General features: G+C 37.6%; 2 protein-coding genes across 3 annotated transcripts in view; one reads left to right on the top strand and one right to left on the bottom strand.

Annotated features, from left to right (window-relative positions):
* Positions 1-1472: 1472 nt before the first annotated feature.
* On the top strand, positions 1473-24432 carry arfgap2 (ADP-ribosylation factor GTPase activating protein 2). Of its 2 annotated transcripts, XM_055013418.1 has the most exons (17): positions 1473-1628; positions 5765-5883; positions 7112-7184; positions 7358-7489; positions 9973-10053; positions 11427-11532; positions 13451-13507; positions 15489-15533; positions 16219-16271; positions 17914-18050; positions 19119-19250; positions 19417-19545; positions 20144-20296; positions 20382-20508; positions 20740-20827; positions 22617-22741; positions 22813-24432. In XM_055013418.1, the coding sequence occupies exons 1-17, from the start codon at positions 1557-1559 to the stop codon at positions 22831-22833; spliced, it is 1650 nt and encodes a 549-aa protein (XP_054869393.1). In that variant the 5' UTR covers positions 1473-1556; the 3' UTR covers positions 22834-24432. The 2 variants fall into 2 exon arrangements, with proteins under 2 accessions (XP_054869393.1, XP_023119735.1); XM_023263967.3 differs by lacking the exon at positions 15489-15533 and having other exon boundaries at positions 1474-1628.
* The window catches only part of pex16 (peroxisomal biogenesis factor 16), a 13429-nt gene continuing 11764 nt past the window's right edge, over positions 24346-26010 (bottom strand). Inside the window, exon 11 of the mRNA XM_023263959.3 lies at positions 24346-25995. Within this exon, the coding sequence (XP_023119727.1) occupies positions 25937-25995 (59 nt within the window). The 3' untranslated portion in view covers positions 24346-25936. The remainder of the gene's footprint in view (positions 25996-26010) is intronic.

Raw genomic sequence — 26010 nt, 5'->3', positions numbered from 1 at the left:
GGAACGTTGGTAAACTGTAAGAAAATATTCAGTCTGCAACCAGCTGGGAGGTGATACTAGAGAAAAAGTTCATCTGGAACCCTGTCAAGAGTCTTTGGTCACTGAAAAGACAGACTTAATCTTGTCTGATGATCCTATTAAGTCCTTCTAAGGCTGTTTGTGACACCTTTGGTGCCTGATTAGCTCCTGCGCCGCTCTCTGAACTGTGGAGGCAAAGCAGGTGGCAGGTAATCATTCATCATTTACCTAATTCCTCATTCATTAGGTAAATAGGGTTTGTTCACTCACTGCACTATAATATTCAACAGGTAAATAAGAAGGTATGAATATTCACAGTTCACATAGTAGCATAATGTTGAATTTCTTGCCAGCTTAGACCAGACAATAATAAAGGCAAAGCAGCGTTTTTTTTTAACTCTTATGTCGTCTTGCGGGTCAAAACTGACCCGTTTTAAAGTTTGAAAATGTGGGGAAAAAAACAATTTTTTCTCAGTGAAACTTCTGATGTCCACATTTTCATCATTTTTGGGAAATCTTTGAACATTTTTTGGTGGAAAAAAAGAAATGTTAAAAATGTTTCTTAAGAAAATTCACAATATAATCAACCAAAATCCAGCAAATTTCGCTGGATTTTGGTTGATTTTTATGTTAATGTTCTTAAAGAAAATATTAGAAATTTTACTGATATATATGGAATCACTTTAGATATTTTTAAGATGTTTTTGTAACATTTTTACTCATTTTTGAAAATATTTACAAGAATTTTCTTGCCAAGTTTGGGGCAATTTTTTTTAAATAAAACTTTTCAGGGAAACTTAAAGAATTATTGGAATTCTCTTCCTGAAGGTTTTGCAAATTTTCTGAAATTTGGGGAATTTTCTTGCTGAATTTTGGGATTTTTTTTCAGACAAGGAAACCATATTTCTGGTGCCTGTAAATGAGGACAACAAAAGGATTAATGTTGTGGTCAATTTTAAGATTTTGTAATATTTGACTTCACACTGGTGGAAAATAAATATCAGAAATACATATCTAATTTACTACTTTGTCCATTGAACATTTATGCACATTACTGCATACCAAATGAAATGATGTCTCATTTGCATATTTAATAAACAATTTTAGAAAGCATATAAGACAAAAACATATTTGTCTTCATGTCTGTAAGCAGCTGGGGGAGGTTCTTGATGACATCTAGTAATTTATATGCCGCATTCGTAACATTTGTTTCCTCAAGAGCCTTTTAATCACTGAGTCTACAGACATAATCTGTGTTGATCCCATTTGGGATTTAGTGTAGTAATTGGTCTGGGAATCAGAGCAGACGATACTAACAGCTAACCTGACTTGCTGTGTAAATTAAAACGGATAATGAAGTTTTTGGGAACATGATAAACACTGTAGTTTATAGACTGCGTCACATATAATTGGTCAGTTGTTTGTTTTTTTTCTGCTTTTTTTGCGTTTTCGCTTCAGGAAACTTTCGCCGTTCCTAGATTTGGGGCAAACGGCTCACCGTAGTTACGTCAGCTTATGGAAATTGTTAGAGTGGCAAGATGGCTACGGAACCAAATAAGACGGAGATCCTGACAATTTTCAAGAGGTTAAGATCTGTTCCTACCAACAAGGTAACCAACACGACGCACAGCTACTTGTCTGTTACTCGGCGGACTTGTTTTTTTATCGACGGTCGTCATTTGACGTCGTCTGTCCGGCTTGGAACAGTTAGCTGACCAATTAGCCATTTTGTAGCTAGGTTAACGGCTAACAGGAGCTAACGGCTAACAGGAGCTAAACGGGAGCTAACTACTAACAGGAGCTAAACAGGAGCTAACGCCTGCCGGTAAAGCAGTTAAAGGCCACGTAAAATAAAATTAAATATAATTAATGATAGTGTATAGTAATAATATAAAAATAGGCCCGGATAACAGGAGCTGCCGGTAAAGCAGTTAAACACATCCCTAACCCAGCCTTAAAGGCCACGTAAACGGTTTGAGTCAGCAGAGGAAGCTAACCAGTAAAGCTGGCCGGTAAAGCAGTTAAAAGGCCACGTAAGAGGAAGCTAACCAGAAAACCAGCTCAGACTGTGATACGGTCCCTACATTAAAGCAGAATGAGTTAAATGGTCACGCTGAACGCCCATAGTTTGGTGAAAATGGTGACATCAGGGCATATGTCGTGATGTTTCACTGTATTGATCCATATGTTGCTAGCTAACGCTAACTACCTAAAGTAGCTGGTATGCGGCAGAGATGCTGCTGGTCTGATAGAACCATACGGTCAGTTTTACATTCATTTCAAATATATTTAGCCTATAGCTTGTGTTGGTTTTTTTCCACTGCTCTGGTACGACGCTAGACCTATAATTAACCCTCCTGTTGTCCTCATTTAAGGCACCAAAAATATTGTTTCCTTGTCTGAAAAAAAATACAAAAATTCTGCAAAAAAATTGCCCAAATTTCAGAAAATTTGCAAAACCTTCAGGAAGAAAATTCCAATAATTCCTTAGAAATTTCCCTTAAAAGTTTTATTTTAAAAAGATGTCCCAAATTTGGCAAGAACATTCTCATAAATTTTTTTTTAAAAAAATGAGTAAAAATCTTACAAAAAATCCTAAAACTATCTGAAGTGATTCCATATATATCAGTAAAACTTGTAATATTTTCTTTAAGAACATTCACATAAAAATCAACCAAAATCCAGCGAATTTCACTGGATTTGGGTTGATTTTTTTTTTTGTGAATGTTCTTAAGAAACATTTTTAACATTTCTTTTTTCCACCAAAAAATGTTAAAAGATTTCCCAAAAATGTTGAAAATGTGAACATCAGAAGTTTCACTGTGAAGATGTTGTGTTTTGTCCACATTGTCAAACTTTAAACCTGGTCAATTTTGACCCACAGGACAACACAGGGGTTTTTTATATATATATATATATATATATATATATATATATATATATATATATATATATATATATATATATATATATATATATATATATATAAACACACACACATATAGGTTGGCACTGTGTGAATTACACGGCTGTCTTTTCGGTACTCACTCAAACTTTAAAGTTGGGACTTTAAGAAACACCGTCACTGAGTCATTCAATAATCAGCCATTCAAATTTTAGTTTTACAGCCTGGAGCTATTAATGTTTTACATATTTGACAAGCTGACAATAAGACATCTTACATTTACAAACATAAAACTAATTGAGGCCAAAGCACAAAGGAAAATTAGAGCTGTAAAGATTAGTTGATTTGTTGCCAACTATTAGATTAATTGCTGTTCTGATAATCAATGTGAGTACATTTTCAGTCAAAAAGTCAAATTCCCTTATTCCTCCATAAATATAAATATTCTACGTTTATTTATTTATATATATATATATATATATATATATATATATATATATATATATATATATATATATATATATATATATATATATATATACACACACACACACACACACACACACACACACACACACATACACACACACGTGGTTTGGCACTATGTTCTTTCATGGAGCAACAATTCTTTGGTCTACCACATTTCTTCGGTCCACGTCATCCATCCTTTTTTGTAGCTGAAATATGCCCATACATTTATCATTGTGGGGTTTTTTTTTTCCAACCAAATCTTTGTTCTCGGCGTTTCTCTCCATTCTTCACTCATTTCCCGTCACATGTGGAGCCTGCAAACTAACTCTCTGTCTTGTGAATGCAGTTGTAAAAAAAACAATGCCTTAAATGAGAATTAATGTTTGTCTATCAGACAGGATTCTCTCGTAGATTAGTCATGGAAAATGAGGCCCGTGTGACTTTTCTTGAATCAAGCAGTCAGAAAAATTGTAGCATGAAGTGTTCTCATTAATTTGCCTTGGTTCATATGACACTTTACTTAGATTACTGCAGTTTGGGGAGGATGTAATTATTCATTGATTTCTCCTTTAGTTTCTTAAACAGTTCTCAACAATTCATCACTTAGTTGTCAGCTATTTTTTATCTGCTTTGATAATCGATTAAATGTTTTGAGTAGTTTTTGAAGGAAAGAGTCTCCATTCTCTGATCATTTCTTTTAGTGTAAATATTTTCTGGTTTCTTTCCTCCTCTGTGAGAAACTGAAAACCAGAGATTTGATTATGTTGTGTTTCAGAAACAATCTACATTTTTCACCAATTGCTGACATTTTATAGACTACATATCCAATCTATTAATCAGGAAAATAATTGTTAGTTACACCCCTAAAGGAAATAAATTAATTGGAAGATTAATGATTTAATCAATATAACAATATTAATAATGATGATAATAATGTCTTCATTTCAGCAAAATGTAAAATATGATGACAACTACATAAAGAAGAATGAAAAGATGAATCAAGTCAAAACAAAAAGGAACAATAATAAAATGAGTGATGTGAAAGCATGTTCATCTATCTGCATCAGAGCTGCAGTTAATGATTGTTTTCATGCTTTAATTTGCCAGTTCATTTCCAAATTAATGGATTAGTTTAGTCTGTTAAATGTGAAAATGTAAAGATTAAAATTTTCACCTAAAATCCTCACATTTGTGGCACTACATTAAGAGAATATTTGACTTTTTTCCTGATAAATGATAAACTGACTGAATGAGTAGCTCCACTACAGACCAGCTAATATTTAGCTGAAAATCCAGTTTGATTTGTATTTGTAATTTTTTCATAGTTATGCAGTTTAACTCTTGGCTGTTTTTATGTATGTTCACTATAATATTTACATCCTTTACATGTAAATTTATACAGTTTACTTCAGTGACTCCTAAATTAGGACTGCAGAGCTGAATCTTAGCTGTACAGGTCGGCCACAGATCAGGGAAAAAGTGTTGGACGACTCTCAGATTATTTCAAACCCACAGCACACACACTGTCTTTGAAAACACACGTGTAACCAATAACTCTTAAACATTAATAAATGCTGCCTTGATTTGCTCTGATTAGTGAAGAAAGGAAGACTAATAATAGGATTATGTGTCAGTGAAATGCAGAGGTTGTCATGTTAGCTCTAGTCTTGTATTTTGTGTTTAAACTGTTTAGTTTTGTGGATAAAGTTGAGGTTTGTCTCTTTTTGTAGGTATTTTGAAACAGACTGACTGTCTGAGGAATGATGCTGGCACAAACTTATGATTTTCAGCTGTTAAATGTAAGATTCTGGAAGGCATTATTGCCTTTATTTGATAGTTGAGATACAGACAGAAGATGCAGGGTAAGAGAAATAACAAGCAGCAGTCGTCTCTGACTGGGGTGAACTGGAATGTTGACATGGTTTGCATCATTACAGCATCGCTAGTCCACAACATGACCTTTTAAATTAATTAATCAGTACGTATAAAAGAAAAATGAACTCTGTAGGGGCACTGGTTTCATCTTCTATAATCAGATTTCTTTCCTGTTTTTTAGTCTGTGATGGTAAACTGAATATATTGGACTGTTGATTGGACAGAAAAGGCTGTTTAAATGTGTCATTTTGATATTTTCTCTGTTTTCTAAATGAGAAAATAATAGTCTTCTGACATGATAGTAAAGAGCTTGAGCTCATAAAAGCAAAATAAAATTGAAGTCACAGTTTTGGCTGCCAGGGCTGTTTGAAAACCTGATCCAGTGTAGGAAGTTGTTTCAACCCACAGCATAATTTGCATACATATGTTGGTACCTGTAAATCTCATCATGGTTTGCTGATAGCAGGTCATGAAGTGTCCATGCTGTTTCTACAGGTTTGTTTTGACTGTGCTGCTAAAAATCCCAGCTGGGCCAGTATTCCGTATGGTGTGTTCCTGTGCATCGACTGCTCTGGGATCCACCGCTCTCTGGGAGTTCATCTCAGCTTCATCAGGTATGTTTTACTGGATCTCACCTGCACTGAGAGCAGTTTTTACCTGTGATGGTTAGAGTTAGGGTTACTTACTGTCATCACGTGCAGTTCTCTCGCCCCTTTTCGACCAAGCTGGTTCCAGTGCTAGTTCAGAGCCAGTGCCTGACTTGGCACCAGTTCTTTGTGTTTTCCCCACCCAAGCACCGGCTCCAGGCTCCAAAAACTGGTGCTTTTCAGGCACCAACTCTTTGCTGGACCAGAGTTAAGAGCCGAGTTCGTCATAGGCTGGGGGCGGGGCTACGGGGACCGACGATCAACAGCGGAAACACAGAACCACCACATTTAAACACCCGAGCAAGTAGTAGTAGTAGTGTTTAGTGTTATTGTTTTGGAAACAGGTAAATATGGACGCCAGTAGCGTGATCGTGGATGTGTCCAGGCAACAGCTGACCTCTGCCTTGGTATTAACCTTAGGATCATCTATAAAGATAAAGATGGATATTATCATCAACTTATTGTGTTTGTTCATCCGCTATGTAATGGATGCAAATGTAGTCCAAGCTAAGTAGCCAAGCTAACGGTAACACGTTCACTGTCAAGAGTCAAAACATCTTTGACAGTTACCCATTTTCTCAAACATAGTCACCGTTTCCTGTGGCTGTGATGAAGACATGTAGCTGCTAACAGTTGGATTATTTGCTTCTCGATCACCATGTAGGCTTGCAAAGTCAGGAACGGCACTTCCATGGTTCCGATGTGCGAAAGTTGTTGAACGGCTACACATGCAGTGACGTACTGATGTTTTACGGTGACGCAGTGACGTGGATCTAACTTGGCTGCTTGCCAATGGAAAAGCGAACCAGTTCTTTGGAGGCACGAGATTTGAAACAACTAAGCACCAGCACCGAACTAACATCAAACTAGCGCCTGGTTCTTTTTGGTCGAAAAGGGGTATCTGACAGTTTTAGTGTGAAGTTTAGCCATCTGTAGGGTTAGTTACTGTCATTACGTGCAGTTCTCTGACAGTTTTAATATGAAGTTTAGCCACCTGTAGGGTTAGTTGCTGTCATCATGTGCGGTTCTCTGACAGTTTTAGTGTGAAGTTTAGCCGTCTGCCAGGGCAGTCGTTCAACTACCAGGTGCAGCGAATGAACCGGTCTTGTGTCAGAAGAATGCGTCTGCAATGAGCCGAGTGGTTTCGACATACTGAGAGTTCTGACTTCCAAAATGCTTCCCCTTTTCCCTGCAGATCCACTGAGTTAGACTCCAACTGGAACTGGTTCCAGCTCAGATGTATGCAGGTTGGAGGCAACGCCAACGCAGTAAGTTAGAAACAGACCGGCCAATCACAGAAAGTTAAGGTTCTTTGGTCCTGCTGTAATTCAATTCAATTCAATTTTATTTATATAGCGCCAATTACAGTCAAATTGTCTCGAGACGCTTTACAGAACCCATATGCCTGATTCAGTAACTGTGTTTCTCTTCCTATCTAAAGACGGCCTTCTTCCGCCAGCATGGCTGCTCCACGAACGACACCAACGCCAAGTATAACAGCCGAGCAGCCCAGATGTACAGGGAGAAGATCCGGCAGCAGGCTAATGCCGTGTTGTCCAAATATGGCACAGATGTGAGTCAACTGGAACAGTTATGGGAATGAATCACATCATGTAGTTTAACCCTCTGAACCACCAGCACTTTCTGGGCATTTTTTTGTTCCTGTCTCATTCTTTACTGCATTATAAAGTCCTGAACCTCTGTGGAAATGGAACAACCATCAGTACATGTAGAGAGAACTCAAAATATCCTCTGTGCAGTATGACACAGTTACAATAATGCCATTTATTAAAAAAAGAAAATTAAAGTTAGAAAAAGCTGAAATCAACGTTTACACCATATTTCCTTGTGCCCACATCTGTTACTAATATTACAAAGAAATGTTGGCTCCAAATGTGATAGATATTTGAATATTTAAATTTTTACAACCTCTGAAGCTAAACCATGCTGCATTTAACCCTCGTGTTGTCCTGCGGGTTCCTGCATTTTAAAGTTTGAAAATGTGAAGAAAAAAAATATTTTCACAATGAAACTTCTGATGTCCACATTTTCAACATTTTTGGGAAATCTTTGAACATTTTTTGGTGGAAAAAAATGTTAAAAATGTTTCTTAAGAACATTCACAAATTTGTTTTTTTATAATAAAATTTTTAAGGGAAACTTTGAAGGAATAATTGGAATTTCCTTCCTGAAGGTTTTGCAAATTTTCTGAAATTTGAGGAATTTTTTTTAAGACATAACAAGGAAACAATATTTTTTGGTGCCTGTGAAAATGAAGACAACAGGAGGGATTTTTTTTTTCTGAATGTTCTTAAAGAAAATATTAGACGTTTTACTGATATATATGGAATCACTTTAGATATTATTAGGATTTTTTTTAAAGATTATTACTCATTTTTTGAAAATATTTACAAGAATTTTCTTGCCAAATTGGGGAATTTCTTAAAAATAATAGTCTTAAGGGAAACTTAAGGAATTATTGGAATTTTTTTCCTGAAGGTTTTGCAAATTTTCAGAAATTTGGCGAATTTTTTTTGCTGATTTTTTTGAGATTTTTTTTCAGACAAGGAAACAATATTGGAGGACAATAGCAGAGTTAAACCAGTAGGTTTTATTTTCCTCAGATTCTTTTTCTTCTTGTCTGCTCCGTGTAAACACATCCAGCAGTGAAAAACTGTCTGGATTCTAGTTACGGTATCGTTGGTCATAACTCGGTCACTCGAGGCTTCTCAGTAGTTCTGAGGAGCAGAGATTTAGGAATAAATATTTTATAGGATCTGGTGCAAGAAATATGATGAATGAAACACGTAGAATAACACGATTATGATAAAATATCACCATTTTAGGCTTGGATGTAGTTGCCTTTCCTGACAGAAACACGTTTTTTCAGGAACGGAATCTTGACAGCTGTGAGTGTTTTTATGGTTTCTGGCTGATCATTAGTGTGTTTTTTTTTTTAATAAGTACTGTTTGCCTTAGAAACCTGCCAGTATGTTTTAGGTTTCAGAGGGTGAAGACATTTTTCTGAATGCTAAATTTAGCCGACAGTACACAGCTTACTTTGCTAACCCATCTAGAGAACAAACACAAGTCTGAACCAGAGAAGAAACTGAGATTTACTGAACCCTGACATCATCCTGAACATTCAGTGTGATGTGTGTGAGGCTGAGATGTTTGTAGTTCTATTATAGGGAGAAAGAGTTGAATTATTTGTGTGACTGCAAACTTTCTGACAGATACTGAGATTTTATTTGTGATATAATTTTAGAAATCACCAAAATATTGATGGTTTTATTTTATTCTAATTCAAGGATGAGAACATAAAGATGTGAATTGCTTCAACATGTATTTATTAAAATTATTTAATCGGCATCAGACAGTCATCATAAAGACTGTGCTAAGTTACGTAAATTAGTAATAATAATTACAAAAATATCCTGAATTGCAGCCTTTGTGATTTCCTACTTGTGATGTTTCAAAATTCTTTTCAAAATCTGTTAAACGTTCAGCCGATCTGCTATCCTATCTATCTATCTATCTATCTATCTATCTATCTATCTATCTATCTATCTATCTATCTATCTATCTATCTATCTATCTATCTATCTATCTATCTATCTATCTATCTATCTATCTATCTATCTATCTATCTCAAAAACCTAAAATAAACTACATTCAGTGTGTAGTAGAAATGATCACTCAATGGTAGCATGTTTTTCTTAATTTGCTAAAGTAGTAGTTTAATTATTAAACCTTTACATTACAATTTAAATCCGTTAACTCGACTAGACATTAGTGTGTTTCATTAACACTCTCATGTGAGTAAAAACTCTTGGTGTGAATAACAGAAACTTTGTCCTGAGGTTGCTGACTTGTTGCATCAGAATGATAAAGGAATTATCTGTACCATGTTAGCAGTTCAGAGTACACATGGTGTGTACTAATCACAGTACATCATCATTATGTCATTGGTCACAGGACAAAAACTAAAGTTAGATCTGTAAACTTTGACCATGAGTAACGGATCTGTAATAAAATGCTGTTTTCTTGTTGCAGCTGTGGATCGACTCTTCTGCAGGAGGAACCGCTGCAGCTCCTGAGAAGAAACAGACAGACTTTTTTGCAGAACATACACAGGTTTGTATTTTTCAGAGTACGGCTGCTGATTTGCATAAAAACTATCCTCAAATAGCCTCACTGATTTGGGCTTTTGTGAAGCATATCTGAATGTGTATTTGAGAAATAATAATACAGAGGTCTGTGATTGTTTTTTTTATTTGTTTTTTCTTACATGAATGCATGCAAACATTTTTGGTGAAGATCTCTTTGCTTTTGATTAACCCTCGTGTCGTCCTGCAGGTCAAAATTGACCCATTTTAAAGTTTGAAAATGTGTGGAAAAAATATATTTTCACAGTGAAACTTCTGATGTCCACATTTTCAACATTTTTGGGAAATCTTTGAACATTTTTTGGTGGAAAAAAGAAATGTTAAAAATGTTACTTAAGAACATTCACATAAAAATCAACCAAAATCCAGCGAATTTCGCTGGATTTTGGTTGATTTTTATGTGAATGTTCTTAAAGAAAATATTAGAAGTTTTACTGATATATATGGAATCACTTTAGATATTTTTAGGATTTTTTTTGGAAGATTTTTTTATTCATTTTTGAAAATATTTACAAGAATTTTCTTGCCAAATTTGGGGGATTTAAAAAAAAAAAAAAAAACTTTTAAAGGAAACTTTTAAGGAATTATTGGAATTTTCTTCCTGAAGGTTTTGCAAATTTTCAGAAATTTGGGGAATTTTTTGCTGAATTTTTGGATTTTTTTCAGACAAGGAAACAATATTTTTTGGTGCCCATAAGTGAAGACCACAGGAGGGTTAATATCAGGGCTTTTACTTTATAGATATTTTTTTTGGCAACCCACAGAGAGATTGTATCTAAAATGATAAGAATTTAAAAGACAAATATTTTTAAACCAGGCATTTGTTTATTCAACTATAATGCACAATTTTCTATGTCAAATGATCAGAAATCGCAGGAAATGTATCGATTTCTGTCAAACAAGATCAGAGACTCATTCCTTTGACTGTTTGCAGACTGATGCTGGTGGTGACCAAAGTCGATCCCCAGAGGAACATTCTGACTCAGGAAAAACCCTGATTATAGTTAAATGTGCCGATCCTGAAACATTGGAATTATCATGAGTAGCAGCTATAAACAGAAACAAAGATGAAGCCTATGAAACTGTGTAAATAAATGATTATTAATCGTATAATCACTGTTAAAGGAAATAATATCTGAGGTGTTGCTGAACTGCATTATTACTGCTGCAGTGTCTTATTTACCAAGTGCTGATTCATCGGTCACAAGCTGAAATAGAATGATCACATCAGTCTGGACAGTCTTTCTGTGCATTTTTTAAGCCTTAAATTAACTATAGTGTAAGTGAAGTTTTCACTTGACTGTAAATTTTGAGACGTTGGTTTTGTTTTTCTGTTTGCAGCCTAATAATGACTGGTGCATGGCACCACCCTCCGAACCAGAGCAGAATGGAGCTGCTGTCACCCCACAGCTGACGGACTCAACAGTTAAAGGCCAGGAGGACAACCGTGAGTAAACCTGCTGGTCTGAGTTACAGTAAAGTCTGCTGTAGAACTTCTCCAGAGATTGGATCTGATTCATGGCAGGGTTAGAGTTAGAGTTAGGGTTAGACCCTCAGGCAAGCAGTTCACATAAAAACAGTTTCTACTGTATATCAGGATGGATGTAGTCAGCAGTTACCTTGAAGCCTAGGGAATGACTTTATGGCCAGTACCATTTCTAATCTGTTCATCAAATGTGGTCAGAAACATGAAATGAATCTACTTCTACGCTGATCTCTTACCTCATTAAATATTTAGATAGCAAGTTCATGTTCTCAGTCGCTAGTTTAGTGTCCTTCAACACGGCAGGATGTTAATTTAGTAAATTATGGTACCGATTAGAGGAAACCAGACGCTAAAACGCTGAATGTTCTGGGATGAGTTGTAGTTTCCTCAATTTCTCAGTGGGGTCCACCTCTACCTTGTCACATCTGGTGTTTAAACAAACCAAATCAGGCAACAACCAAATTCCAAACTCTTCAGAAATGGATGTCATTAAACCAGTAGGTGACAGACATCACGGAGGCTACGTCCAGCTTTTATTTTTCTGGTTGGAGCCAGAACTTTCCAGATATGACAGCAGGGCAGAGCAGTGGGAGAGACACTAGAAATGATTTGAGGTGATAGTTAACGGCATCATCGGTATGTTCAGAATGCATTTCACACATTCTACTTGACACTAAAAATGCATTTCAGCTGGAACACTGCGAGTCTCCCTCCTCAGGCAACTTTACAACTATCTGGAGTTATGAAACTTTAGGATAAGAACAAATACGTGGGACTCCTAATCAGTCAGAACTACAAAAACATGTAGAATAAAATTATAAACCATAAAGAAAATAAAATGTTTACAAACAGAAAAAATGTGATATCAGAATCATTTGAGGGTCTGATATTTGTTTAATGGTGGAATTATTTTCTAAAGGTCCGGCAGATCTCTGATCAGAAGGACTGAATTTAGCAAATGGCATGAGAATGACTTGTGGGAAAGATGCGCTGGCTTCGTATTTCAGGAGAGAAGTTGAGACCCTTTGCATGGGAGTCTGTTCAGTTCAGTTCAGAAACCTTTATTTGCCCTCTGGGGCAATTCAAAGTAACATAGAGCAGTTGGACACAGAACGTTTGTACGATAGTAGTAGCAGCCATGTGGTAGTTCAAATAGGATAAAATCAAAAATAGGATACACTGAGATAAAGAATTTTTTAAAAAAGTGTTATTTTGACATTAATGTCTGTAAGGTAGGATTTTCTTGGTCTGAATGCAGAAATACTGCCATAAACTGGTGGGGTTGGGTTTGAAACAGTGTGGAGGGTCTAATTAATGCTCCAAACATGATCCAAACATCTTCCAAACATCTTCCAAACGTGCTCCACACGTCTTCCAAACGTGCGCCACACATCTTCCAAACGTGCTCCAAACGTGCTCCAAATGTGTTTCAAACGTACTCCAAATGTGTTCCAAACGTCAGCATCTGTTTACTGCTGTTGTCATGGAAACGCTTTAGCTTTGCATTGCCCGGACACTCTGGACTCTTTGAGGATCAACGTGGATCATTTCCCCCGTTTTAGTGCACCTGGGTTGTGAGGCCGTTGTACATGCATGGAGCATGTTTGAAGGAATAAAAACGTGCTATTGAGTTGCATCATGGGAAATGTAGGAATGCTGAATTTTTGGACCCATATGAGGGATTAAAATCTTGATCTCTGTCTCTGCTGCTTTAACTTTAATGATTCTTTTTGAAATGAAATGTGATCTTAAAGCCGTTTTAAAATATCAGTGACATTAGTTGGGTTTCCAATGAGTAAAACTGGAGATTCTGCTGTTGAAATAAAATAGGAATATTCAGTTTTGTAGCTTTACATGTTTTCTGTGTGTTTTTCTGCAGAGCCAGAGGAAGGACCCAGCATCGATGGTCTGAGCACATCACCCAAAGCCTCCATCGGTGAGTATATTCAATCATCCTCTGTGAGAAAAGGCACCATCTTCCTCTGGTTGGTCTCCTGTACATGCAGTTTCTACTCTGTCAGTATTACACAGTAATATCACACAGTAGTAATCATTCCACTGCCGACATTTTCCCTGTGGCTCCAGTCATACAAGGTAGAATAAAATCCTGAAGTCACAGATATTCTTTAACTCTACAGTGCAATGAGATAATTATCTGCACAAAGAGAAACACAAAACCTGCACACACCTCCTTTTTCAGCCACAGAAAACCTTCTGAGGTTGAAACCAGGACTTATGTGAGACTGACTGAATGTGTTTTGTTTTTTTAACCCTCCTGTTGTCTTCATTTACGGCCACCAAAAAATATTGTTTCCTTGTCTGAAAAAAAATCCCAAGTTTTATTTTTTTAAAAATCCCCCAAATTTGGCAAGAAAATTCTTGTAAATATTTTCAAAAAATGAGTAAAAATTTTCAAAAAAATTCCTAAAAATATCTGTAGTGATTCCATATATATCAGTAAAACTTCTAATATTTTCTTTAAGAACATTCACATAAAAATCAACCAAAATCCAGTGAAATTTGCTGCATTTTGGTTGTTTTTTGTGTGAATGTTCTTAAGAAACATTTTTAACATTTCTTTTTTCCATCAAAAAATGTTCAAAAATTTCCCAAAAAATGTTGAAATGTGAACATCAGAAGTTTCACTGTGAAAATATATTTTTCTTCCACATTTTCAAACTTTAAAACAAGTCAGTTTTGACCCGCAGGACAACATGAGGGTTAAACACGTATTTTACATTTTATTTCTGAGGTCCTCTGATGAGGGTTAGAGCAGGTGGGGTTGTACTAAATGGCCATTTTCATTATTAATTAATCTAAAGATTATTTTCTAAATTAACTCTGAATCCCAAAACCTGCTGGTGGCTGAAAGGAAGATTATCTTTATAAAAAACTGGCAAAATGACATCGGAATGACGGAAAGAAATGTGGGATTTTAAACTTTTTGACAATCATTGAGCTAATCATGGTTGAAGTGCAGTTTTAAAAAACAAGATCAGTTTTCAGGTGAAGGTTTTAACAGAGCAAAGGAACAGACGACAGGAAAGAGTCGAAATAAAACATAACAATAAAATAAATGCAGCAGAAACTGTATACAGAGGATCAGGTTGTTAGAAGATTTATTCAGCATGGTGACACTTCTGTTATGAGTTGATGTGCAGAAAAATGTGACAAACAGCGTTTGTAGAGCAGTAAAAATGTAAACAATTATTATATATTTTATAATTTATTCATCTAAAGTATAAATAGTTTTTTTTCAGTACTGGTTTGGCGCCACTTGGGAATGTTGTACATGTTGATTCCAGGGTTTTTTTTTTCTGTAAAATATAATCTTTTTTGAGATTTCTTGTGATATAACTTTGTCGTCCTGCACTTCAGACGTTTACCTCCTTCCTCTCTACTTGTAGTCATGTGTGCTGTGTTCATAGAGGTGTAGGACTTTTATATTGTAGTAAAAAATGAGCCCACAGTGAATAAAAATGTGAAAATGCCCAGAACAGCTTGGGATTGTGAGGGTTCATGTTTTGCTGTGATGTTTGCTTCTTCTAGTCGTTTATTTCTGGGGTTAGTCTGTAAATCGGGTGTGTTTAAGGTGGCGGTAAGATGAGTTAAAATGCTGTCAAATAGTCAGTTTTTTTTTGTCTAAAAATTCAGAAACCAAAGCTCGCGTAAAGGAATTATGTGAAGCTATTAATGCTTGGAAGGTAGGGTTAGACTAAAGTCCTAAAATAATTCACTGAATGTTAAAATAATTTTTTTTGTTAATTTTTCTTCTAATTTACATGATACACAGCTAAGCAACAGTGGATGGGCTCGTCTAGTTTAGACCTCCAGAGAAAGACGTTTTCTTGTTCTGTTAAATCACTTTTCTCTGTGTTTTGGAGTCTGACCGGTGACTGGTTTGTCTTGTCCTATAGAGGACTCCATGCGTTTATCATCCCAGGAAGGCTGGACGCCTGAAGGTGATCAGAACAGCTGTGGTTCAGATGCTTGGTTGTGTTGCGTGATCTCTCCCTCTGCTCACATCATGGAAAAAGCTCACCTAGGTGGTAGTTGTATGCTGTTTCTGGCATGAGTAGCTGCCGTTCAGCCAGGTGTTCTTAACCGGGTGATGCTTGGTAGAAATACTTCATTAAATGAGCTGCATTGTGTTAGAAGAAAGCAGCCTTTGTGGAGCTGCCTCACATACCTGCAGATAATCAGAGGATGATGTGTTTAGCCGCCAGCATTTCAGACGCAGAATGTTTTAACAGCTCACTGACGAATGACATGAAAGGTTCTAAAGGTAGATTTTCTCCCAGCAGTGTCTCTGAGAGGTTCCTAAACTTCTCTCAGTTTGTTAGTTTTCTCACCATGCAGATTCCTCTGACTAACATGAGTTTTATTCTCCTCTTGCTGTCGTCCAGTTGAGCTGCTGCTGTGGTGGAAACACTGTGGTTTGGTGTCCTCTGTGTTTTTAACTGAGCATCACGCTTTGTGCTGTCAGGATTTGACAGAATTAACAGTAAAACCTCTCAGTGCTGTTTCTCTGCAGCTTTGTCCGATTGCTTTCCTGAGCTGCTGTGTTTGTTTTTTTAATTTATTAAATGATTAATAAGAAGTCACAGATATCTTTCAGATTTTAACAGATCTCTGCTTGTGTTCCAGAGATGAAGCCTTCCATCATCGGGAAGAAGAAGCCCATGGCTGCCAAGAAAGGAGTGAGTCCTATAGAGCCAAACCACCTGCTGTCAATAATGCTCATGTCAACAAACTAAAAGATCCTTTATGAATGTCATATTTATGAAATAAATAATATTAGTAAGAATAATATCCACGTTAGAAAGTCTAGAATCTGTTAACTAGAGCTGCAGTTAATGGTTCTTTAGCTGTCGATCCATCTGTTGATTAGTTTCTCCTCTAATCAGTTGTTTGGTTTATAAAGTGTCAGAAAAGGGTGAAGTACAGAGATCAGGGTTTCCAAAGGGCCAAGAAGATGTCCTGTTTTATCCTCAACCCAAAGCTATTCAGTTTACTGTTATGGAGGATCAAAGAAACCCGAAAATATTCACATTTAGGAATCATACAGTTTAAACTTCATTTCGTAACCCTCCTGTTGTCCTCATTTACGGGCACCAAAAAATATTGTTTCCTTGTCTGAAAAAAACACAAAAATTCAGGAAAAAAATTCCCCAAATTTCAGAAAAATTCAAAACCTTCAGGAAGAAAATTCCAAGAATTCCTTAAAAGTTTCCCTTGAAAGTTATTTTTTTTTAAAAATCACCCACATTTGGCAAGAAAATTCTTGTAAATATTTTCAAAAAATGAGTAAAAATCTTCCAAAAAAAATCCTAAAAATATCTAAAGTGATTCCATATATATCAGTAAAACTTTCAATATTTTCTTTAAGAACATTCACAAAAAAATCAGCGAAGTTCGCTGGATTTTGGTTGATTTTTTTTGGTGAATATTCTTAAGAAACATTTTTAACATTTCTTTTTTCGACCAAGAAATGTTCAAAGATTTCTCAAAAATGTAGAAAATGTGGACATCAGAAGTTTCACTGTGAAAACATATTTTTTTCCACATTTTCGAATTTTGAAACGGGTTAATTTTGACCCGCAGGACGACACAAGGGTTGAAAAATGAGTGAAACCGACTAATTGAATATCAGAATAATTAGAGATTAATTTAAGAATCTGTAACTGATGGATTTAACAATCAGCTCTCCTGTAAACATACGAACATTTCAAAAGTTTAACAGCTGGACAGAATATGTCCTCTTAGCGTTTGGAGGTTTCAGGTTTCCACCTCACATGTAGAAGCTGCTTTTGGACCACGATTTGGCTCACAAAATCTGATTGTTTTTCTTTAGCAGAATGTAAAAATAGCCTTTTAGTACTCTGTAATGAAGCATTCACCAGGTAGGATCAAAACGTTCAGACAGTGCTTATGAAAGCATAAAACAGCTCCTGATTAAATGTCTCAGGGCCGTCCTGTTTGAAGGAGTCTCCCTGCGCAGCGATACTCTGCTCCCATTGCTCCTGCAGCGCTGGAAGTCCTGCTAAACATGTCCAGCACTGCATCTCTTCCACTGTCAGAATGGAAACACCTGAACTATAATTTTGTGAAAGAGGAAGAACCACATGAATGTTGAAGAAGACAACTAGAATGCTCCTTTTCTGTTTTGGTGTCTGTGGTTCTAACCGTGTATAACTAATCTTCTGATGGTGGTAGCTCATAGTCACACGGCCTCCTGTTGTTGCTCCAACATGTTGCATGTTCTTCACCATTCCACGCTTCATTTGTGAGCAACAGACCTTTTTCCCCTTTAATCTTGAACATTTAACTCCCGTGCTGCAGCTCGGTGCAAAGAAAGGTCTCGGTGCCCAGAAGGTGAGCAGCAAGAGCTTCTCAGAGGTGGAGAAACAAGCACAAGTGGCCGAGAAGCTGAGAGAGGAGCAGGCGGCCGAGGCTAAGAAACAGGCTGAGGAGTCCATGTAAGGAAAATGTTCGGCCTCCTTTTCACCTGAACAGTCCCTCCAGGAATTCAGGGTGTTTTTCCAGATTGTTTCTCCCTAAAATGTCTGAATTCATGGCAGCTTTTCTAAAAAAAAAAAAGCGACGTAAGTTGCGATGTTTTAAGCTTGTTTGTTGTAATGAAATTGCAGGAGACAGTGACAGTTCCTAAAAAGTTTCATTTTTTTCAGTTTTTAGAACACGTTTCAACATTTTAGTTGACAATATTTGTTCCTAAACTAATTCTTTAACGCTCCAACCCATTTCCACCAGCTGGTACACCACGGTGGGAAACTAGCAGCAGCCAGATACTGGTTTAACAGGAAGTGGTTGGTAGATTTAAGCCACTAAATGATCATTTACTACTGAATGAATCATATTTGGACATATCTGTCAGTAGCTTAAAAAGTTAATTTCACATCCTGGTATTCACACACGTGTTCACACGCTCACGGCTCGTTACGTCCATTAATGAATCTAACTTCCCTTCATTGTTTCAGAGCTCCAACAGATCTGGATCAACAGCTTCCATCACGGTGATCTGTCTGCTCTGTTTCCGCTCCTTTCAGACGTTCTCCTGATATGTTTGGTGGTAGAAAAGTGTTTGTCAGTCGATGGTTTTCATTTGTTTTCCACCACAATATTTCATGGGTGTAAAACAGTTTAGCTCTGCTTTGGTGAAGAACATCAGGAATTGTTTTTCACAGTCTTTAGCAGTAATTTTTGTTGGTAAATGAGAGACATTAGAATGGGACATGTCTGCATCTTCAGACTAGAAACAGGAAGTGAATTTGGTGACGTACGTGCGTTACGTTTAGGACTGCTGTGATTGGTGGAACTCATGGGAGGCGGGACAAAATTACGGAAAAGTTGCGGTGATTGGACAAAATTGCAAGGTGGTGCAGAATTCATGGAGATTGGATGAATTTGCGTGATTGCAACATTGTGGATTCCTGGAGGGACTGCCTGAAGATCATGAAACCTGACGTTCTCTGTGCCGACACTTCGGTGGAATATGAAAACCTCTCCTTTGGCTTTTGTTGCTGCAGCGTGGCTTCGATGCGTCTGGCCTACAAAGAGCTGGAGATTGACAGGAAAATGGAGGAAAAGAAGATTCAGAACCTGGAGGGCAAGAAGAGGGAGCAGGCGGAGAGACTGGGCATGGGCTTCGGCAACAGGAGGTAACATCCCAGCAGCAGGAGGAGACTTTCTGCTGGTAACACTTCAGATCTAGGCCTCTAAAGTACACACACACACACACACACACACACACACACACACACATATATAGACACACACACACACACACAAAAACGTGTAGATGTGAACGTCTGTTTCCTGTTTCAGCTCCGTGTCTCACTCAGTGATGTCAGAGATGCAGGTGATTGAGCAGGAAACACCTGTAGGAGCCAAGTCCTCCTCTCGCTCCAAACTGGACATGTTCGACGAGCCTGGATTCACCTCTGGACCCCCGAAGTACGTAAAGCCCTCACCCGGTTAACCCTCCTGTTGTCTTCACGTACGGGTACCAAAAATATTGTTACCTTGTCTGAAGAAAATACAAAAATTCAGCAAAAAAATTCCCCAAATTTCTGAAAATTTGCAAAACCTTAAAACTTTTATTTTCAAAAAATCCCCCAAATTTGGCAAGAAAATTCTCATAAATATTTTTTTTTTAAATGAGTAAAAATCTTCCCAAAAATCCTAAAAATATCTAAAGTGATTACATATATATTAGTACAACTTCTAATATTTTTTAAGAACATTCACCAAAAAAATCTACCAAAATCCAGCGAATTTCGCTGGATTTTGGTTGATTTTTTTCTGAATGAAGAAACCTTTTTATTTATGTCTTTTTTTCCATCAAAAAATGTTCAAAGATTTCCCAAAAATGTTGAAAATGTGGACATCAGAAGTTTCACTGTGAAATTATTTTTTCCCCACATTTTCAAACTTTTAACCGGGTTAATTTGACCCACAGGACGACATGAGGGTTAAACAACCAGAACTTTACCCGCTGCTGCCTCTTTAAATCTAAACAGATTTAATTCAGATTATTCCCATCCTGTTTCAGATATAAGGACAACCCGTTCACGGTGGGAGACAGTTTTGGATCCCGGTGGGACACTGATGGTGGATCTGCCTCCTTCACCACCTCCTGGGCTCTGGAGAAAGAAGACCCTAAAGAGGAGGTCACCATCTCCAGCATTCAGCCAATTGGAGAAAGGTATGTGCACGCATCTCCATGCTTGCTCTTCCAACCCAAACCTCCACGTCCTGGGCTGCTCTCACTTCTGATCCTCCCTCTCCAGACTTCCCAGCAGGAGAAAAGCGGAGGTATCAGCTCCGGTCTCCGAGTCGAGTGAAGCCAGGCAGAAGTTCGCCAACGCCAAGGCCATCTCCTCAGACATGTTCTTTGGTCGGGAGAGCAGCGCCGAGGTGAGAAACCACCAGAGATACCTCAGCTAGGCTCCTACATCTCATAAACCATCCATCATTCATCCATCATTCATCCATCATCCATCCATCATCCATTCATCCACTGATTAATCCTCAGTAGGGTCTGGGGGGTGGAGTCTCTCCCAGCTGACTGAGGGTGAATTCAGGGTCTCATAAATCAGTTTACTGGGAATGTAAAAGCATCACTGGTTTTGTTTCTTCTTTTGTCAGTACGATGCGAAGACGAGACTGGAGAGCATGTCTGGCAGCACCTCCATCAGCTCGGCTGACCTGTTTGGGGACGGCAGTGACCATAAAGGTAACAAACATTTTTACTTTAGGTGTCAGAGTAAATCACAGATGTATAATTTATATAATAAACATGGGTCTGCTGTTTTTAGAAAACTTTACTTCAACAACTATAAACTGCACATTTGTTCAGGACTCCTGATCAATACACAGTCTGTGCTTGAAGGTGGTCAACAGGAGGGAAGTGTTTGAGACTGAAACATGTTTATAAGATGTTTAGACACGAACACAGAAGTATCCAGACCCAATAGAAAGGAAAAAATACTTCATTACAAGTTAAAGTCCAGTAAATGTACAGAAGTATTAGCAGCAACATGTAGCTAAAGTAAGACAGAAAAGTACAAGTTTGGTCCATGTGTCTGATCCATTATTATCTATTATTATCCATTGTTATCCATTATTATCCACAGAATCATGAGTTTATTAATAGAGAATCATCAGCAGTGTGTTGGAGCTGCTGCAGGGTTCAGCTGTTTTGTATCCAGAAGAAAAAAATAAACTCTGACACAGATCTGTCTTCATTCTTTCCAGAATTTATTTTTTTTGCTCAAATATTGGCTAATTTTATCAAAATGAAACCATGTGAGAAGTTTAGGAGGAAGAATCAGAATCTGGTGGAGCTTTGAACTCAGATGTCTGAAATCTGAGCTGCTGTCAGATTAATGTAGAGGAAGAAGAAAGCAGCAGAACATGGAAGTCTCACATGAAGGACAAACATGTCAATATGCAGTGTTTCCTCTAGGATTTATATCAGCAGCGGCGGCAGGTTGTCTGGGAACTGTGACTCGTACACAAATGACATTTCACTGCAGATTTTCCTTGTACAACCTATTTATTGAATGGCCAGTTGAAAATGGCTTTTGAAAGGCTGAATGTAAAATATAAAATATTTGAAAAAGCTCATCTGAAAACACAGCAGTTACATCATGGTGTAGATATTAGCTTAATGCTATCATTAGTTTACTCACGTTAGCTACACTGAGTTGGCACTGGGTCCAATTAACTGAAGCTACTGATATGCTACGTACCGTTAGCTGGATATCAATATTTAGAGAATGTCTGTTTAACTTGTAGAATCTATTATGAGTTATCTTCAGCTAATAACTTTTCTCTGGTAAGTCGCTGCTCTATTTTCCAAGACGTCACTCCTCTGACTCTCTGACCTGCTGCCTGGATGCTGGATGTGACGTCACTTTAAGGCGACTAATTAACGTCATATTAACCCGACGTATCAAAGAGTAGATACTGAGCAGGATAGTTATCTGTAGTTTACCTTAGTACTCGTGAGAACCTGACACAGTGCAGAACTCTGCTGTGGAGGTGGAGACATGCGGCGGTGGAGGATTTACGACAATTAAAAAAAAGAAAGAAATTTGAAGGAGCGGCGGCTGGGATTTAGGAATGATGACCCGTCTCTCCTAAATTAATGTAGAGGAAACACTGACATGTATGTAGTTATTTAGCAGCAGAGGAGCTGAAGCTTCAGATTTAACGTCTCTGGGATAAATCTCTGTTAGTGGAGCCGGTAGAAACTCTGACATCTCAGATAAGAGCCTGAATAAGAAGTTTGGAAACGTAAAGCTGTATGTAAGGACAGTACATGGATGTAATTATTAAATGCCGTACTGATTGGTTTCCTCCTTCAGGCTTCGACAGTGTTAACATGAAGCTGTATTTACGTACATGTATGTAGTTATTAAATGCTGTATTGTTTCATGTCCTCCAGGCAGGGCAGCGGGCTTCGACAGCATTAATGAAGCCTTCCTGATATAAATGCTGTATTGTTTCATGTCCTCCAGGCAGGGCAGCGGGTTTCGACAGCGTCCTCCCCTCCGGTCCCGACATCGCTCAGTTCAAACAGGGGGTGAAGACGGTGGCGGGAAAGATGGCGGTCCTCGCTAACGGCGTCATGAACACGATCCAGGTGAGACCCAAGAGTCGGGTTCTTCTTTTGGTTTCCGTCGTGAACGTCGACTCACTCTGTGTTTATCTCAGGACCGCTACGGCTCCTACTGAGCGCCCCCTACTGGCCACCAGAGGAGGAACCTTCTGATGCCTGTAGAGCCGAGCAGCCTCCGAGTGATTGGAGAGCAGAAAGGATTGCATGGGAAAGACATCGTCCTGCTCCTTGTCCTCCTCTTAGAGACACTTTTCCTGGAGTGAGACTCTGTTCTCCTCGTTCTTCATTAGCAGACTCTTGAGTTTTATTTTCATAAACCATCAGAGAGTCTTTTTCTAAACCAACACTTCAAATTTTATGTCCACCATGTTTTCGGTCTTAGATTTTCAAAAAGAAAAAATTGTCAGAGTTAGTTCTGCTCTATTTTATTCCTCCTTCATAAATCAAAGTGTTCATTTTGATCCATATTATCTGAAGATTTCATGTTTGTTTTATTGTGATTTAAATGGAAAAAAGGTGCAGTTTATATTTTTAGCATTGATTTGAACAAGAATCGGCGACATTTGACTCACTGCTGCTCAGTTTGTTCACACTTTTAATGACTGACTTGTGATAGTTTGTGAGTTTGGAGGGTAGTTCTGTTCAGGAGAAACATCAGAGCTTCTCACACTTCATCTCTCAGCTGCTATAGTTATCCACAAGGATGGAGCGAAATCAAGGAGAGCTGAGATCAGAATTATTCAGAGCAACGCCAGGTTTTAATTTATAGTAAAATTAATTTGAACAAGCGGTTTCTTCTGGCTGGAAATGACTCTAACAGAAGGTGCTGAGATGTTGTGTTGGAGATATTAATGATGAATTTAACAGTTTTCAAATCCTAGAATGCTTTAGAATATGGTGGAAATGGATCAGGAATGATGCATTTCTCACAAACTGAGACAGTTTCTGACGTTCTGAATGAATTTTTACCTGGCAGTTTCAGTAAAAGTGGAAAAGAAAACAAAAACAAGCACGGAAATAGTTCAGATTCATCGTTCACATCTAAAGCAGTGTCTACTTTTACGTCTTTGACATTTCAAGCCAAAGAAAACCTCTTGGCCCAATCTAAATTTACTATAAATCTAAATTCAGCATGAATAATTTTGGGTGTAACTCCAGCGAACATAAGACACGGTGCAGGGAAATAAAGCGAGATAATAACCAGCAGACGCCTGATGGAACAATAATCCTGTTCTATGCATTTCCACTTAACTTTAAACCACTTTCACTTTGATGAATCTGAAGTCTGCCTCCGTGAAGCGTTTTATTTTGAAAGGCTGGCATCTTCAGTTTACATCTTCCTGCTCAGTTTCCAACGTTTTCCCGACTTTATTTTGCTTCGGGACGAGAGCTCCTGTCAGTATTTTCTCAGTTTCACTGCCATGTAGAATGCGAGTAAAAACAACAGTCTGATGTGAACACGCGTGATCAAATCTGACATATTTAGCATCGTGTGATGATCTAACTCCCCGTCCCGCCACCGCGTGTTCTCGGCAGACTTGACATTCAACGAAGCGTGTTGTAGTTTTACTTTGACACGTCAGAGTCGTGTGTTCCCCCACCCAAGCAGAGAGTCTCCAGAAAACATGTGGACTGAAAGGATGGAAACTATTTATTTGTAGGCTACAAAAAGAAACTTATTCAGTACGTTAATAAAGATGGAAAGAAAACGTTCAGTTTCTGTGTCTGTTATCTGTCCTGTTAACCTTCTGAACCCCGAACATTTTCTGGGTGTTTTTCTTCTGCTCCGTCTCATTTTTCACTGCAGTTTAAGTCCTGCATCTTAACCCTCCTGCTGTCCTCATTTACGGCCACCAAAAAATACTGCACAGGTTTCACCAGAACTCGACTCGTAGATATTTCACTGCTTAGATTTCTCTCTTGGCTCCACACCGCCTGCCGTTCATCCAAAAAAAATTCCATCTAGAGTCTCTTGGTCACAGCTGAGTTAGTCATGACTTCTCTGTAGAATTTTAAGGTTTGATCAGATTTTAAATAGTGCAAACGGTTGATTTTTGGGGAGTTTTTTAATGATCCATGTAATTAAAAGTTGTTTTCTGGTGGAACCGGGTCGGACTGAGTTGGAAAATACTTAATTCTTTTAGTTTTTACACATACATGGTTTAATTTTGAGCCCCCCCCCCCCCCCCTTTTTTTTTTTTTTTTTTTTTTAAGATAACACATTGTAAAGCCAGTGGCAGCCGTTGGAGATCCTAAATGATGCCTGCAGGTGGAGGTTTATTATTTTAACGAGCTGTCGGTCATCGCTGCTCCGTTTTAAGGACTTTGTGCATTTAGCTGCTGACGCTACAGAGAATACAGTCGTTAAAAAAACAGAGCTGCTGCACAGAACGGAATGAAACTGTAGAATAAGACAAAGTTATTCCAGTGTAAATACCGCGTTAGCATCGAGCAGAAACACAAGTCGTTTAACGTCTCTGACAGCAGCAGATGTTTCCTTCAGTGTTCGTCCCACTGGTGTCAGAAACAAAACAATGTTGTAAAATCCTACATGTAGCCTGAAATTATTCATACCCCTAGCAAATTTTGGTAGAATAAAAGATGTTAAAAAATGTTTAAGAACATTCACAAAAAAATCAACCAAAATCCAGCGAAATTTGCTGGATTTTGGTTGATTTTTATGTGAATGTTCTTAAAGAAAATATTAGAAGTTTTACTGATATATATGGAATCACTTTAGATATTTTTAGGATTTTTTGGAAGATTTTTACTCATTTTTTGAAAATATTTACAAGAATTTTCTTGCCATTTTTTATAAAATAAAACTTTAAAGGGAAACTTTTAAGGAATTATTGGAATTTTCTTCCTCAAGGTTTTGCAAATTTTCAGAAATTTGGGGATTTTTTTGCTGAATTTCTGGATTTTTTTCAGACAAGGAAACAATATTTTTTGGTGCCTGTAAATGAGGACAACAGGAGGGTTAAGTCGAAATTTGCTAGGGGTATGAATAATTTCAGGCTTGACTGTATATATCTTCATATATATTAAAAAAGAGAAACTGCATCACCGATTGCTGGGAATAAATCATTTACAAAACGTTTTCAGTCAGAGCGGCGTCATTTCTGATCATTCCATTGATTTCTGTTCAGAGTCTCTGCAGTGAGGACGATCCGACGCTTCCTCTCTCATTATACAAACATCACAGATCTGAGAGCAGCTTCAGCCCCAGTTATAGAAGTAGATCTTCTGCCAGGTAGGGAGGTAATCCATCAGAGGACCTGAACAGACAGACA

This window comes from Amphiprion ocellaris, chromosome 1, assembly GCF_022539595.1.
Source record: "Amphiprion ocellaris isolate individual 3 ecotype Okinawa chromosome 1, ASM2253959v1, whole genome shotgun sequence".
Taxonomy (NCBI): Eukaryota; Metazoa; Chordata; class Actinopteri; family Pomacentridae; genus Amphiprion; species Amphiprion ocellaris.
Note: the sequence above shows the minus strand (reverse complement) of the source record. Positions and strands in the feature narration are given on the sequence as shown.